Source organism: Sceloporus occidentalis, unplaced genomic scaffold, assembly GCF_023333645.1.
Source record: "Sceloporus occidentalis isolate IW3139 unplaced genomic scaffold, rSceOcc1.0.p SCAF_5, whole genome shotgun sequence".
In the NCBI taxonomy this organism is placed as follows: domain Eukaryota; kingdom Metazoa; phylum Chordata; class Lepidosauria; order Squamata; family Phrynosomatidae; genus Sceloporus; species Sceloporus occidentalis.
In genome coordinates this window covers 166,696,675-166,713,656 of record NW_028316985.1, presented here as the reverse complement: position 1 = coordinate 166,713,656, position 16,982 = coordinate 166,696,675, and the positions used below count along the sequence as shown (strand labels likewise).

Sequence of the window (16,982 nt, the reverse complement as noted above, 5' to 3'; positions counted from 1 at the left end):
AACATTTAATTCAAATATTCAAAGTTACAAAGAGAAAACTAGATATATGTGGTGGAAGGGCACTGAGAAACATACTTATTCTTAATCATGGCCAACATCCATATCAAATATACAAAGTTATATTTGAAAATTATAGTGTTATTTTAAAAATCATTATTCATAAGTGTTCAGTAATTTTTTGGCATGTTTATTCATGAATCAGTTAGTACGCCAGTAGAATTTCATCCTAACCCTTCTTTACATGTTACAGGTAAAAGATGGCCCTCTCTATCCATGGATTCCTTATCCACAGATTCAGCCATTCATGCCTTGAAAATATATATATATATATATATATATATATATATATATACACACACATACATACATACTGCAAAAAGAAAAGCTTGATTTTGCCACTTCATATAAGATACTCTATTATACTATGCCATTGTATTTAGTGAGATTTGAATATCATTGGATTTTGGTATTAATGGGGGTTCCTGGAACCAAACCCCAGTAAATATCAAGGGTCCACTTTATTTTTTTATTGTTACTTTACTGATCACAATCTTTGTGCTACTGAAAGTAGGAAGCACAGGACAAGCCTCTTTTGTATTTAATTTTTTCCTTTTCTTTACACACCAAGAAGGATGTAATTATCATGGTATCAGTCTGTTCGCTGATAAAATAGTACTGCTACTGGCAACATAGCAGAATGCAATCTTTTCCACAGATGTCCTCTTATGAAGTATGTAGTCTGTTGATCTGGTGGAACTCCGCTGGCAAAGGTCACTGTTTTGTACTTTGTTCTTGGCTGGGGTCTTCAAAACACCAGAACACAGCGAATACTGAAACATCAGAAAACAGTCTAAGAACAATGATGAACTCTGCTCTATATATCAGTGCTAGAAGGCTGGATCCAGACTATACTTCTAGCAGACTGACTGAACTCAACAGGACTTACATTACTCTTACATCCCATAGATTTCAATGGGCCTTCCACTGAATACATTATGACTAACGTTCAGCATAAAATGTCAACACTATTCAAAAGCCTGGAAAATATTTTTACAAAATGTTTTCACGCACTGTCATAAGAGAAACAAATATTTTAACCTGAATGATAAAAATGATCTACTAGTTTTGAAAAGAAAATGGAAAGTCATGCCACATTCAAGATTGTGCTCCACCCTTCAAATCTGTGAAAGAGACCTCTTAGCTGGCATGTTTGTGCAAGCACTAAGTTGGCAAATCATTAAAAAATCTTCACTTATTTTCATTCAAGCTTTGGCAGAACCACTAAGCTTTATCTTGCTATCAGCTGGAGCTTAGAGCAAATGTACTGAGTCAAAGCAATGAGAAAGAACTGTAAGAAATAATAATAGAAAGGAGTAATTTACAGCAGTAACAAAGGGATATCTGCCTTTATGAGGTTTTTTTTTGCCTTTATGTTTATTTCTATTTTTTTAAAAAATAATAATTAAAAGTCCAGTTCTGTTCATATGTTATGCAGTCACTGGAATTCAGATATGAAGGCCCATGTAAACGTGAAAATAATTCCATTGCTCTGTCCAAAATGGAATCAGTTGTGGTTTATAAATGCACTGTTGTTTTGTCTAGTGGCTTAATAATAGTTTAACTGCCATAGCCTCTTCTCATTTCCTCATCACCTAGGGATATAAATCTTTGACTATTTTATTCTCACATATGAGAAGGAAAAATTTAAGTAGTTTTCTCCCTGTTGCAGGACCATGTCACAATTTCCCATACCTTTCACTGGAGATTGCTTGTTTGACGGTATGAACAGCAGCCAGTTGCTTCCCAAGTGACAAAGGAACAGAGCCTTGTCATCATCATCAGGTGGTTCCCAGTAAGTGTGGATTTGGGACTTTCACAATCTCTACACAGCCCCTAAACTAGGGGATACATAGGGACCATGAATACATAACAGTCACAAGTGTGTAACACCAGGTTGCACAGTTGCAACTGCCATACAGGATTCTAGCTCTTGTTGCTAGAAATATGTCTGAGGTTTTGTGCAAAGGTTTTGCTTTTATGCAAAATATGTGCAATTTTGGCATAAAACCCCATGCATGTTTCAGTAGACAGTGTTTGCTTTTACAAAAAACAACCTCTTCTGCAACAAAACACCCCCAAAAACCCAAACACCACTTTCAGAAAAATCATGCATAAACCCCAATCTTTTTGCACGAGAAAACTATGTATGCCTCTAGAATCAATAATTTGGTGGAGAGGGAATATATTTTCTTGCAACCCCCCCCCCCCCCCAATGTATTTTCACACAGAATTATTTACTGCCCTGGTACATACCAGGCAAAAAGATGTGAAAAATTCTTGTTTTTGTGATATTCTTCCTGTTCCAGTTTGCTGAGTGTGAAGAAACTGATTTTTTTTGATTGAGGAAACAAATAACAGTGGATATTCTTCTTTCTCTACCATCACCACTGTGGGCGTTGTAATTTGGTGAGTTACTTAGACATTATCCCTATTCTTTGATATCAGTAGTCCCTGGCCAGGCCACCCAGCCATAAAACCTCAGATCCTGGAATTATATGAGGACAGAATATAGACCTGTTCAGGTATTGCTCCCATCCACACCTGCTTTGGGAGTTTAGTGCATAGCTAAAAAACACAACTTACTGCTGCTGATTTCAATTCGAATTCGGGATACATCCAGATTTTGTGACATGCATTTTGCTGCTGATGCCACTGACTGAGTGCTGCCCAGCTAACCTCCAGCTAGAATCCAAGCTCAGCCAGCCTCTTGGCTGGCTGAGCTCGGATTCTAGCTGGAAGTTAACTGGGATTCACCTGGCTGGCAGCATTGGTGGCAAAATGCATGTGATAAAATGCAGTTGTATCCCAAATTCGAATTGAAATTGGTAGCGGTAAGTCACATTTTTTAGCTGTGTGCTAAACTTATGAGAACAGGGAAGTACTTAGCCTTGCCCCATTCAATACTGCTTTCTGCACATGGAAAGTGACAGGTCTCAAGAAGAGAGGTGTTCGTTTTTGTTTTTAATGGAGATCCTCCATGTGAGTAATAACTTTGGAAAACCAGGACCTATCTTGCTTGTGTGGAAAACCTGCATGTGAATGAAAACATGTTCACTTCAGGAGTGTTACTTGCCATGGGAGGAAGGGTGATGCCCCTAGGTGCTTCCCTGCTCCTGTGCTGAAGAAAGTAGTGTGGACTAAAAACTGACCAATGCTGTTGATTGTTAAAGAGCTGTAAGTAAAGCTATGTTTGCCCTTTGTTACCATTTGGGCCACACTTGTTTGCTTTTATCGGGGCCAAAGGTGGCTGTTAAAAGAAAATTTTACCTTTTCCCTGTGTGGAGAAGTTCAAAGCCTTCATTGATTTTGTCCAAGGGCATGGTGTGGGTAATGAGTGGATCCAAAGTAAACTTTTTCTGCATGAAATCTGAAACCAGTCTAGGGACTGAATCTTTACTTTTCCAGCCTGCAAATAAGAGATATGTGGTCAAGATATCATAATCAGATTATGGAATCATTAACATGTATGTTAAAGGTTTTTAAGTCCCAAAGATTCTGAACCAGTATTGAACAATCTTAACAGGCTTATGTTGGCCATGGTGCTATAGACAAACGCAGCTATTTGCATGATTCCTGAGACTGCTCAAAATGGGGTGCCATGACGGTGCCAAATAGGATGCTCTTGATCGTCCCCATTCATTTTCTGTTAAGTTTTCTATGGTATTCTGGGTATGACATCAGACAGGGAGGTGGGGTTAAGGAAGAGAGTGCAATGGAGGCAGCAGCCCCAGTTGCATAATTGTAAGAAGTGCAGGGGCCTTCTCAGTGGCTGCCCCTAAACTATGAAGCCCTCTTCCCAGGGAGACCAGAATAGCCCCCTCCATGTTGTCCTTCTGCCAGCAGGATAAGACCTTCTTGTTCAGACAGGCATTTAAAACATAAAAGATTTTAATGAATAGGCTCGGGTGTCATATTTTTTAAAAGTGTTTTAAACAGTTTTATCTCTTTTAACACTATTTTATTATTTTAATAAGCAATCTATTTTAATATTGTAATAATTTAATTCTATTTTAAAGTATCACTTTTCTATGTCTTTAACTGTACTGTTCTTTTAATAAATTGTGAGCCACTTTGGGTCCCAGTTTTGGGAAAAGAGTGAGATACAAATAAGTATACTACTACTACTACTACTACTACTACCACTACTGCTAATCATAATAATACATAGCAAGGCTTGGTTTCTGATAAGGTGTGTGTGTGTGTGTGTGTGTGTGTGTGTGTGTGTGTGTGTGTGATTTCAGACCATACCTCCAAATATAGATCCTTTCCAAGTGCGGCCAGTGAAGATAAGTGAAGGGGAGAAAGTAATCTCAGATGCTGTAGGAGGCACTCCTACAATCACACTTGTGCCATAGTTCATGTTGCAAGAAGCCATTGCAGCAGTCTAAAAGCAAATCCAAAGTCACATATTCAGATCAAGCTGTGGAAAACATCTTTTATGCTTGCCTTGCCACCCTCTACTGCCTTGAAGAATTAGACCATTTCTATTTTAGTTTTACCCCCCAAAGAAAAACCCATCTATATCGACAATGGCTTATGTTTTGATATCAGTAACTTTAAGGAAATTCATGGATGGAAAGGCCTAAATCCTACTGTTAGTCTCAACAAGAGTCGGTCCATTGAATTAAAAGGATTTACCTATGTTGGCACACTAAATAATTGATTCAATGGGTCTGCCCTAGTTGACTCTACTAGCGAGGCTTGTAGGATGTATGCAGATGCCTGGCCTCAATGTTTGTGGTCCCCAAATCAGTTAAAAAGAATCAGTGCAAATTTGGGACAATTTTGCCCTGAATCTGCACTGAAGTCCCTGAAATATGTGGAAATATGTGAAAACACCCCTAACAAGCATCCCAGCATCCCATATTACTCTCAATCACTAGTGTTTTCTTTTCAGTCCCTATCAAAAGTGTGACAAGAAAAGACATACCATCATTTTCTGTCATCATTTTGAGAGGGACTGCAGAGGAATATAGAGGTGCTTCGGCTCATTATGTGGGGGTACAACGTGCAGTGGAGATGAGAGGGGAGACTGGCCTCTGACCCCCATACAAATGCCCAGTCTTGCTCTAGTGATGAAGGAAATTATTGGAAAAGACTATTGTGAGGAAGGGAAGAACAGGAAGAAAAATAATGGAGATGTTTTACCTCCATTTCAGTTCTCTACGATTTCATTTACATACCGTAGTGTCAGTACACCCAATGGCTTCAAGTGAATAGACTAACCTCCATCAGTCATGTCAAACAGCAATTCATTGATGGGCTTCTTGAAATCCAGATGGCTCCCAGTTCTTTAGCTTGTGCACTTCTTCAAATCAACATTTATGGCACCTGAAACCCCACATCTGTCCCTTCAACTTCCCATTTTAAAACAAAATCTATATATTTTTGTTCCCAAGCAAGAGTGTACAAAATACATGAAAATGTGAGAATGCCCTCACCTTACAAGCACATTGCACATCCACACAATAAGCCTCAATATCTCTGGGTTTTTCAGCAAGTCCTTTCAAAATGGTGATAGGAAGTGACTTGTTGCCATTTTGGGAGGGACTGCAGAGGAAAATAGGGGTATTGGGGCTCATTGTGTGGAAGTGCAATGTGAAGTGTGGTTGAGATTGGAAATTAGCCCTTGGCCCCCATGCAATCGCTCACCCTTACTCTAGAAACTAATGACTGAATGAAGAAAATTATTGGAGCAGAATTTCAGGGAGAGGGGTGAGAACAGGAAGAAAACTAATGAGGATGTTTCCTTCCATTTCAAATATTTTGTACAATTTCATGTACGTACCATAGTGTCAGTACGCCCAATCACTTCAAGAGAATAGTCAACACCTTCTCCATCAGTCATGTCAAACAGCACTTCATTGATGGGCTTCTTGAAATCCAGGGGGTTGACACACTCGGTGGCTCCCAGTTCTTTAGCTTTGGGAAATTTATCCTTGTTGATGTCAACCCCGATAATTCGGGAGGCTCCAGCTGCTTTACAACCCATCACTGCTGAAAGGCCAACTCCTCCCAGTCCAAAAATGGCACAGGTAGAGCCAGGCTCCACCTACATCAAAATAAAAATAATAAAACATATAGAAAATAAACCTATTAACCAACACACAAATAAGCGCAACATGCAATTTATAATATTCCTTGCAACTGCATTTTGTCTTTTTGTTTTGCATATGGTGGTTTGCATCCAGCTGGGAAGTCACATAATTGTAAACTGATTTATGATCATATCCCAATGAGTAACATGTTCTGACGCCCAGTATGTCCCAGTGCACAATATGTTGCTACTGTGCAGTGGAAGCTATTGTTGCACAGTGGATATCTTGTGCATTGCCTAGTTGTGCATTTTACTAGCATGTTTGCATATTGTGTCAGCAGTGTAACTCTGTCATCTTAAAGTTGATTTGCTGAATTTTTGCTGCACACTGTAAATTTTACATTATACAACAAAAACAAAATAAAAACCACCAGCAAATATTTCCATAAGAGAACTGCTTAATTGATGGGCCATAAACACAAAATAGTTACATGCCACAAGTTCCTCAAGGTGCAAGTCAACTACCTATGCTGTAATCCTTACCTCTGCAGAATTTATGGCAGCACCATAGCCAGTGGAAAATCCACAGCCAATCAGACACACTTTCTCAGGAGGAGCTGCAGCATCAATTTTGGCCACTGAAGACTCGTGCACTATGGTGTATTCAGTGAAGGTGCTGGTGCTTGCAAAATTGTGAACTGGATTCCCTTTGTAAGTGAACCTGCTTGTACCATCAGACATTACTCCAGCAGCTATTCCAAGGCTATAACACATGGAGAGGAAAAATTGGGGAGGTGTGATTTTCATCAAGGACAAGAATGGTTACAGAACTATTTTATTCTATTCCTTTATTTACACCCCACCTTTCCCCAAAGCTGAGATTCCTAATGGTTTACACAATAAATAGAATTATGTACTGATAAAAATATGTGTATGGGATGTGGTGGCTCAGTGGTTGAGAGACTGACTCTGATGATTACAAGGGTAGCAGGTCAGTAGTTTGAGACCAAACTGCCATGCGACAGAGTGAGCTCCCGTCACTAGTCCCAGCTACTGCCAACCTAGAAGTTTGAAAACATGTAAAAGAGCAAGTAGATAAATAGGTACTACTTCAGTGGGAAGGTGACAGAGTTATGTGCAGTCATGCTGGCCACATGGTCACAGTGTGCTTTCTGACAACGCTAGGTCCCTCAGCTTCATAATGGAGATGAGCACTGCCCCTCCAGTCGGAAATGACTTGACAACTTTGTCAAAGAGGAAACCTTTACCTTTACCTATTAAAAAACATATGTAACTAAAATATACAAAACATTATGAATAAAGTAGTATTAAACTGTTTATAGAATTAAAAGCATTTAAAATGCTGATTTAAAAACTGAGATAAGAAGTATTATAGCACATTAGAAAAGGTCTGTTTCTTGTACAGCAATCAGTTCTCAAAAGCCTACTGAAATAAAAAGGTCTTCACTTGCTCAGAAAAAGACAGCAAAGAGAGAGCCAACCCTTCCTTCCCAGGAATGGAGCTAAGTTCAGAACCCTTTCAGAAGACTCTCCTAGTCCCTATTGCTACAAATAATAACAGAAACTTACTCATGCATCTTGCACAGATTGCCTTTGGGATGAATGCAAGGGCTGCATTTCCCACACTGTGGGAGAAAGAGTGGAATGACTTTGTCTCCTAGGAATTATATAAAGAGCTTTGTTAGCTTGCCTGGACATTCCAAATAAGATAATAACACAAGAGTGGACATATGTGAAATACAAAGCTTTCTGCAGCAATGAGTATGGCGCGCAAAGAGTATAAAGAACCAGCAATGAGTATACCATTAATAGCAATTATTAATACACCAAACTAGTGTTCTCCTCCATTAATTTGTCTAATTCCCTTACAAAGTGATCCAGGCTCATGGTTAACATCCTATACTACAGAATTCCATAGCTTATATTAAAAAAAAATAGTTGTGTTAGTTTGTTGCAGTGAAAAAAGGAAAGTGGGAGCAAGGACCTGAAATAACTTTTATGTCTTGTTCTCAAGCTGAACCAGAATTCCATATGGCGCAAGTTCACATGTTGTAGCAACAAGGAGTATCCAATGTCAAACAGTCTGGGGCCAAAAGCCATAAATTAGAATACAGTCCAAACAGGTGAGGTATCAGAGTCAGCAAACAGTCCAAGGGTCATACACCAAGTACTCATAGTAGCCATGTCAGGTTGAGTTGTTGTTGTTCTTGTTGTTAACTGCCCTCAAGTTGTCTCTAGTGCACGGCGACCCTGTGGATGAGACATTTCCAAACCTCCCTGTCCTCCACTGCTCTTCTTAAGTCTTATTTATTCTCCCTGAACATGTCTATCCATCTGGCATGTGGTCTTCCTCTCTTTCTGTTGCCTCCTACTTTCCCTAGCATTTTTCTTTTCTAGTGAGTCATGCCTTCTCATGATATGGCCAAGGTACTCCATCATCCTCTTATCACTTTCTTCTGCTAAGGTTTTGTTCTTTAGTGAGCTGCTTTTATCTGGCTGATGGTCTTTTACAGGTGTTGTCATATTTTTTTTAAATAAAACCATTAATATGGACAAGCACATTATTCTTAACTGCTCTGTAGTTTTGATTTTATATGTACAGTACTTGGGGAATTTGTATTGTGTACAGTGACTAACAGACATGGCAAATCAAGTATAAGTGAATCCATTTCATATTTTAGCACACAGAAATATTGTTGTTATTGTTATAGTATTCATTTATATAGCAACTATATGAGCAGCTTTATGATTTTCCAACTGTCTAACATCTGAATCCTACCAAATCAAGAACACTTGGCATTGTAATGTCAAATTTTTTTTTGGATTGTCAAGGAGAGAAAAGTCTGCTTGCTAAACTCAGACATCATGATAAACAAACCACACTGAGAACATGTGTGATTTTTCTAAGAGTTGCAGCTTGCAATGGGGTGTATGTGTGACTGAGCGTCATGTACCAATGTCATTCATAGTAAGGAGCATATCCCATTAACAAATAAACCATTTTACCTCTTCCAGCTTGAATTCAGGATCCGGGATACCCCTGGATGTTTAGGATGTACCTAAACAGCCACTGTTCAGATGCATCCTGGGTTGAAGTCTCACTCAGCCAGCACTTTATCAAAGTTGGAGAGCTTCTGACTTCAAAAATTGGCGAAACCACATGAGTGAGCTTTACAACAACTGAAGTGAGATTATAATAATCTAAGTAGGTGTTATTTACCATAATATATCAAGAATGGAAAGCCAAAAGCAGAGGGAAAGATACATTGGCAGATGATGAAAAGGAAGTAATGTATGAATGTAGAAGGAATGCAGAGAGTAAAAGAAAGTGATTGAGGGTCAGAGCAAGTGAACTGAGGGTGAATGAGAGGATTTGGAAATGAAATGAGGGTAAAAGAGAATAGAGAGAAGGAGGAGAGATAGAAAGAAAGAAAGAAAGAAAGAACGAAAGAACGAAAGAAAGAAGAAAAGGAAAAATGTCTTTAATAGAGAAGGTAATAAGGGATAGTAGCAAGTTGATGAAATAGAAAGAGGGAAGTAGCGGATGGCCATCATTGCCAAATTGATCAAACCAATGACAGACTGTTAAAATTAAAAGACTGTATATATAGAGATGAGTAGGCTTGAAATTATATGTATGTGTAAAATAAGAGATGGCATATGTTGCGACTGGAATTTTTTGACAATGCTTGTTATGGTATTTTATAATTCTATGTAGTGATTTTTTAAAAAAAAGTATGTGTATATATATATATATATATATATATATATATGGGTCTGTGTGTGTGTGTGTGTGTAGGTTGGCTGAGTGAGGCTTCAACCCTGGATACATTTGGGTGGTGGCATCCTGGCTAGATAGGTGGCAATTTAGGTATGATAACATCTGGGGGCATCTTGGATCCTGAATTCAAGCTGGAAAAGTTAAAATGGATTATTTGTTAATGGGATAAGCTACTAAGGCAGAATTGCCAAGTGATCTGGCTTTCTCTGTTGTCTGAATGCACTGAGTCAATCTATACACTAGCCCAGCTCAGGGACAATCCCAGTATTTAACTGGCATGCAAGTGATATGTGCTTCTGTTTTAATGTAAAAATTAGACATCTTTCTGCACAGTATTCAGTACTCATTTAGCTTTCTCATCTTCAAATGTTCTGGCATCTGGGTAGTGGAAAAGAGCAAAAGATTTCTAACAGCAAGATTTCTGTGGCTGTACTTGGCGTTATAATGTCAAGTGCTATACAGAAAGTAAGCTGAAAAGCAAGCATGAGCAAGAGTGGAAGGCACAGGGCCTAATTCTTGCTACTGAAAAGCTAAGAACAAATTAGTTTCAATCTCTTGAAAATGTTGGGCTGGTTTTCATGCTCTGACACCGATTGTTCTGCCTGTTTTACTCAGTGAGGCAGTAACAGGGAAATAAATGCACAAACTCTGCTGCTTCCCACCCAGTGAACTGTGAAATACTGAGTGCTTGGTCTGGCAACTCAATTTCCTAGCAGCTCTCTATAATGCATACATGTACATTAAATGAAACACGGTGCTACTGACCCTTGAGGAGGAGAAAGAAGAGGAAGAGGAAGAGGAGGGAAATAATTTTTGGTAACCAGCCCCAAATTATAACATGTAACTTTCTAGCCACAGGCACAAAGTCTACTTCACCCACAAATCAAGCCAAGTCTTGTCCCCACCATAGATTTTTTGCCTTAGGGCTCTTCCAGACTGGTTTAAAGAAGTGTGCATTTTCATGATAGAGTCTGTGGGATTTTGCCTCTTGTCGGCACCCTTGTATTCACTCACTCCAGTCTTTTGGCGTCTGTATGTAGTGATTTCTTGGGTACATACTGGGGTTCTTCAAGTGTCCCCCCCCCCCCTTTAATTTTGGGTGTGGTGTCTTCAGATGGACCTGTGAATCCTCTATTAATTTTTTAAATGTATATTTTTTTTAGTTATAGAATTATAATGCAAAAGTGCTGTTTCACTGGTGAACAACAATGTGATCACCCTAAAATTTTTTTAAAGAAGACTGGAGGAGAAGAAATATGGCTTGCGTTTTGTAATTGAAAAAGAAATCAGCTTGAAGGTGGGAATAAAATGTTGCATGTAGTGCTGGTAATTGCCAGAAAATGTCCAGGGTGATAGAAACATTGCTTGGATAGTTTTTTAAAAAAGCAAACAAACCCAAAAGCTACAACAATAAATATAGCAGCTTCTCAGTACATTTGCCCCATTTCTTAGAATCACAGAATTTTAGAACTGGAAGGGGCCACAAGGCCATCCAGTCCAACCCATTACCATGCAGGAACCCAGAACTAAAATATTTCAGAAAGATGCCCATCCAACCTCCGTTTAAAGACCTCCAAAGAGGAAGAGTCTACCTTCCCTCCAGCTTTTCATTCCATTGCTGAACAGCTCTTACAATAATTCTTCCTATTGTTTAGATGGAATTCCCTTTCTTTCCATTTGAATCCACTGGTTCATATTGTAGAACTTGAACATGTGAGCCCCATTCCCAACACAATTTCATTATTCAAACAAAATGGAAAAATACTGGTTTGTGAGCAGCTGTTATCACAAATCCTATCAGTTGTGCAATTGGACTGCTGCTGCCATTGCACTCTCTTCCAGGTTCCCCCTTAACTTTGCCTCCCTGCCCTATGACCTACAGATCATGACTTTTATTTTATTTTATTTACTTTTTGAATGAAATGCTGTTGTTCTCGTAATGTGATTTAAGTTTTTTTAAAAATAAAATAAAATAAAATAAAAGGACAATGCAACAACAACAACAGAAAGCAAACCAGGCTGTTTGGGGAAAGCAATGGGGAGAGGGGACAGGAGAGAAGAGAAGACTATGACACCACATGACTGTCAATGTTGCAACTGCTGCGGCAGCAATGTTTTGTACCAGAGGAGTACTGGGACTGCTGTGAGACTGGGAGCTATTGATGGGTTTCATTCATCAACAAAAAAGGAGACACTAACCACACTTAGCATACACAGCAGCTACGGGTTAGAGGCGACTATGTCTTGTGATACATATTTCCAAGGGTGCTATTTTATGACTGTAATCACAGTGTAAAAGCTGTGTGTAGTAATTTCTTCAGTCTCTGGAACAATGGAACAACCTTGCTCCCTTCACATTTTTAAACAGATTATCATGTCACCCCTCAGTCTTCTCTTTGCCAAGCTAACAAACACAGTTCCCTAGGTCATTCTTTATAAAGCTGGGCTTCCAACTCTCAATCAGCTTGGTCACCCATCTCAGGCATGATTCATCTTGGCAATATCTTCTTGAATTGTGGTGACCAGAAATGGACACAAAGTGAGGTTTGACCAGAGCAGAAAACAGTGGTACTACTACTTTGCTTGGTCTGCATGTTTTGCTTCTGAAAATGCAGCCCAGAATAACATTGTTTGTTTGTTTACTTGTTTTGTCTGCTTTACACTGGAGACCTTAATTTAAATCTGCCATGACTGATAAAGGTTTTGTATAGATATTCTCTTGCTGCACTCTGTATTCTTTCTCATACCTGGCTTCACACTAGTAACTCCTTCCCCAACACTCTCCACGACACCAGCTGCTTCATGACCAAGAATAATGGGGAAGTTCACCTTTATTGCACCACTCAGTATATGGTCATCTGAACGACAGATTCCAGAAGCCAAGATCTAGAAGAAAGGTGAAAAATATCTCATAACAGACAATTGTTTCACATTTAGACACCAATCGCCACTGGCACTTGGTTGATGTTACAACCACTATTGCTGCTACTGCTGTGCCATTCTGTGATGGCCCCTGAATTTTGGATGGTTTGGTAGCAGAGTGACAGTGGGGACATAATGGAAAGTAACAGAAGGAAATGCTCTCCCCCTTTCTTGCAGAAATATACTTGAGTAACCCTAATGGGGAATTTAAAAGTTTTACCAGACAGCAAAGTTTCTTTTATGCTGTCACTTTTCTACAGTGCTGTGCTGTTATCTACAATATCTACAGTTACTGAACTGTTACCTACAGTTCCTTGCATGTTTTCATGCCTTTACAGAGTCCTGGAAAGATGTAGTCTACAGGTATTTCTTGTTGAACTGCTTCACCTTTTCCCCAGTAAAATGAGAGGAGAATCCATTCTTGCTAGGAGAGGTCTAGCTATGCACCAGAGCTCTAGTTACAGCAACAGAGTAGTGGTTTGAGGAACTAGTGATACCTCAATGCAATTTGCTTTCTGATGTGAACAAGATGTCCATCACTACACTTGTATACAAACTAACTTGGTTAACATTTGCATGTTACCTCAACACTGGCAACAGAACAATATGCTCCATCACATCTGAAGGCAAGAGTTTGTGCTAAGAGACTCAAGGAGAAAGCAGGGAAAAACTGTTCTAGTTCCCTCCCTCTTGAGACAGATGTTCCATTCTACTCAATGGTAGCGCCAATCTGGTTTGAGAGAATGTGAGTGAATACTGATCATCTGCACTAACCTAGTTTTAGGTTTCTCTCTTTTACCTTAATACGAACTTCGTGTGCTTTTGGTGGAGCCACTTCAATTTCCACAATGCTAAATGGCTTTTTAGGTTCCCAGACTACAGCTGCTTTGCACTTGATGATCTGTGAAAATAAGAATTCAAAGACATATCCATGTTACTCTGGAAAATCAGTATTCCAAGGGATCTTGTAGCACCTTTGAGACTAAGTGAAACAAAGGAGCTGGTTCCATGAGCTTGTTTTATTTGGCCCATAAGGACAATCCATAAAAGTACTGTTTCAAAATGACTGGAAACCTTTTATAGGAGTTATATTTAAAAAGGAAGGTATAACCACACACTTGTATCTACATACATACACTGACTTGTTGAAAAATGAATTCCTTTGGACCCAGTGGGAATTACATTAAAAGTAACATGGGGAGAATCAGGTTGTAATTTTTGCTGGATTAGGACTGATAGGTTTACAAGCTACAGTGGGCCCTTTGGTATCCACTGGGTTTTGATTCCAGGATCCCCCATGGATATCAAAATCTGTAGATGCTCAAGTCCCATAGCTGTGGAAGGGGAGGCATCACAAGGCAATAACACCAGGACATGCAATTGGAAGGAAAAGGCCACAACTTTATTGATTAGTTTACAGATAGGGTTGGCTCAAATGCATGAGGTCTGGATCTGTTATTGACCAACCTGCCTGTTGATCAATGAACCAAGTTGCCTGCTTACAGCCAGGCCTCGGGATGACAAAGGGGTAACCGACTGATTGCACATTCACATCTCCACCTCTTGCCACTGGGGGATGCTTCTCAGGAGTTGCCTCCACAATGGCAACACCTCAACGTTCCCAGCACCCCTAGGTCCCCGAGGGACTCCTGTGCTGTGCAGCACAGGAAACCATGGCCACCAGATACACGACCCATGCTACCACCCCTGGAAAGTTGTGACAGCAAATCATGACCCCTTGCAAGAACAAAGGAAGGGAAGGTGGGGAAAGAAAAGCTGGAATGGCAAAGAATCGCCATTTGGAATATTTTCAAGCCATGGCTAGTTGAATCCATGGCTGCAGAATCCATGGAGGGCTAACTGTAGCTGTTCCATTCTGTAATGTTTAAAATAATGATAATAATAATCCTGTTACTATAAGGAAAGATCATGTGGGGAACTTTGTAAATGTAAAAAATGTCAAAACTTTAAATGGCCTAAACTGAATGAGGAAGTGTTTAATTGCACTGATAGACACAGAAACACACACACACAGATTTATACACACACATGGGATGGAGAGATTGTGGGGTTAGAAAGGGAAAAGAGAGGGAAAGCAGGCCAAGTTGCACAGTGAGGGAGCTGTATACAAGCCATCCAGTAGGATTGTAGGTGGGTGATAAAAATTATAGGAAAACAAATAAGGCTGTTGGTCCATATGAATATGTGGATATATGCATTCCAGAAAAAAAAAACAACCCAGCAGCCACTGCAGTTATGTGATCTAAAATAATCCAATTCAGTAAACATGTCACCATGATAAAATGGCCTTTTCTACTGATGTGACTTCGGGTCAGGGATGTAGCCAAGGCAGGGAGGTTCTTGGGGTCCGGACCCCCCTCTTCCATTAGAAAAATGAATGGTGTGTGCTGCTGCACTGCCGCACCCAAGCCCCATTATAATGGTGGCACTTAGTCTGGACCCCCACCCTCCTAAAATCCTGGCTACGTCCCTGCTTCGGGTGGAGGAAATGTGTGGCATTCAAGACCAATATAACTTCGGATTGAAATGGGAGAGTGTAGTGTTAACAGGGTTAAACTGGGGCAGGATACTGTGTATAGAGGACAAATGGTGTGGATTCAATCTAAGACTACCTAAGATTTCAGCTCAAAAGACACTTCTGCTGACAGTTGCACAAATTTACAATTTGCAAGCTATTTTTACACATCTGCAGTCTGACACAGCACAGTCCATTCATTCTCCCACCTCAAAACTTCTTTACTTCATTCCCAATGGATTCTTCAGCATGTGGAGAACAGGCTGTGGAAGACTTTCACAAAGAAAGCTCAACTCTTTCAGTGCCAAGAGTATTTTTGATTTTTATGACTTTGTTTTGTTTCAGTGTAAAGAGAAAGGCTAGGAGAGTTATAGAACCATCTAACAAATTAAACACAGCTAGAATTTCTGCAAGGTTTGGTCATGTGTTTCTGCTTCTTGAAGAGCACCATTAGTTTCACCTCTGGTTTATACAATGTAGGAACAACCTTAGGAGGTTTATCATGGTGGGAAGGTTGCAGTACACTGGGATGGTTCACAAAAAACAAAATGGGATTCAAGGTGAAAATCTTGGATCAGCTTAATGTTTGTCTTTGCTCCTGGTCAAAGTGAAACACATCTATCCTCCCCCCACATGTATAGATGCATCATACACAGGCGTGCCTTACGCAGCTGTCCAACATACGCTGAAAGCTGCACTGCGCTCTGGAAAGAATAATGTGATGCGCTTCCATGGCTCAGGTGCCACCATACCATGCCACCGCGAGCATGGGCCCCATTGACTTTAATGGGGCTCGAGCATACATGGAATTTCCCTTACGTGGGGGGGGGGAGCGGAACAGATCCCTCGCGTAAGGGAAGGGACCACTGTACACATATCTGGAGTGAAAAAGCAATGGTAAAAGAAAATATCTACTTACTTTCCCTGCAGTACTCATGATTATAGTTTATCAGACTCTCTGTCAGGTTGCAGCGCTTCTGCCCTCCTCGATGGACAAAGGTTACTCTTGGAAGCGGTTGCTGAAATGTGTGACTTGTCTTTCAAGTAAATGAAATATTTTCAAAGATCCACCCAAAGAAAACTAGCCACTCCTCTACTGCCACTTTTTTCCAATAGTTTTCTTATCTGAAATGGTTGGAATGGTTATATGGGAGTTTTCATTTCATGTGTTGGAGCTATTTGTAAGGTTTTTCTTTTTTTGTGTGCAGATGAGTGCAAAATGTGCAAATGGATGCAAATGGTACAGTTTGAAAACTGATAACATGCATTTGGAAAATGAGAAGGAAATTGGTCAGGCTAAGTAATTATTAAGCACACAGGCTGGAATTCTATTGACGAGTTATGAATGCGTAACTATCGTACAGTCAGCCCTCCATATCCATGGATTGAAATATTCCAAAAAATATAAATTCCAAAAAGCAAAGCTTGATTTTGCCATTTTATATAAGGGACACCATTTTGCTATGCCATTGTATTTAATGGAACTTGAGTATCTATGGATTTTGGTACCCACGGGGAGCCCTGGTACCCAGTGCATACCAAGGATCCACTGTAGTTACAGAGTTAAGCAGTGACTTCCGGCTTTGACTTCCCCAATCCCTAGTTACAAATAAGCAGTGACTGTC

The 16,982-nt window shown here is 39.8% G+C and overlaps 1 protein-coding gene across 1 annotated transcript; it reads right to left on the bottom strand.

Annotated features, from left to right (window-relative positions):
• Nucleotides 1-357: 357 nt before the first annotated feature.
• On the bottom strand, nucleotides 358-16,294 carry LOC149313116 (alcohol dehydrogenase 1B-like). Its single transcript, XM_089527097.1, has 9 exons — nucleotides 16,277-16,294; nucleotides 13,621-13,722; nucleotides 12,647-12,785; nucleotides 7,688-7,775; nucleotides 6,641-6,860; nucleotides 5,849-6,112; nucleotides 4,309-4,444; nucleotides 3,328-3,466; nucleotides 358-830 (listed from the first exon to the last, which is right to left on the bottom strand). The coding sequence occupies exons 1-9, from the start codon at nucleotides 16,292-16,294 to the stop codon at nucleotides 806-808; spliced, it is 1,131 nt and encodes a 376-aa protein (XP_089383223.1). The 3' UTR covers nucleotides 358-805.
• Between the last annotated feature and the right edge of the window lie 688 nt (nucleotides 16,295-16,982).

Bases quoted from the DNA above. Each gene is read 5' to 3' on its own strand.
- LOC149313116 (XM_089527097.1), bottom strand. The intron at 6,861-7,687 runs GTAAGTTTCTGT...CATGTGTTATAG, and splicing joins AATCTGTGCAAGATGCATGA to CCTTGGAATAGCTGCTGGAG. The intron at 6,113-6,640 runs GTAAGGATTACA...ATTTTGATGTAG, and splicing joins CTGCCATAAATTCTGCAGAG to GTGGAGCCTGGCTCTACCTG.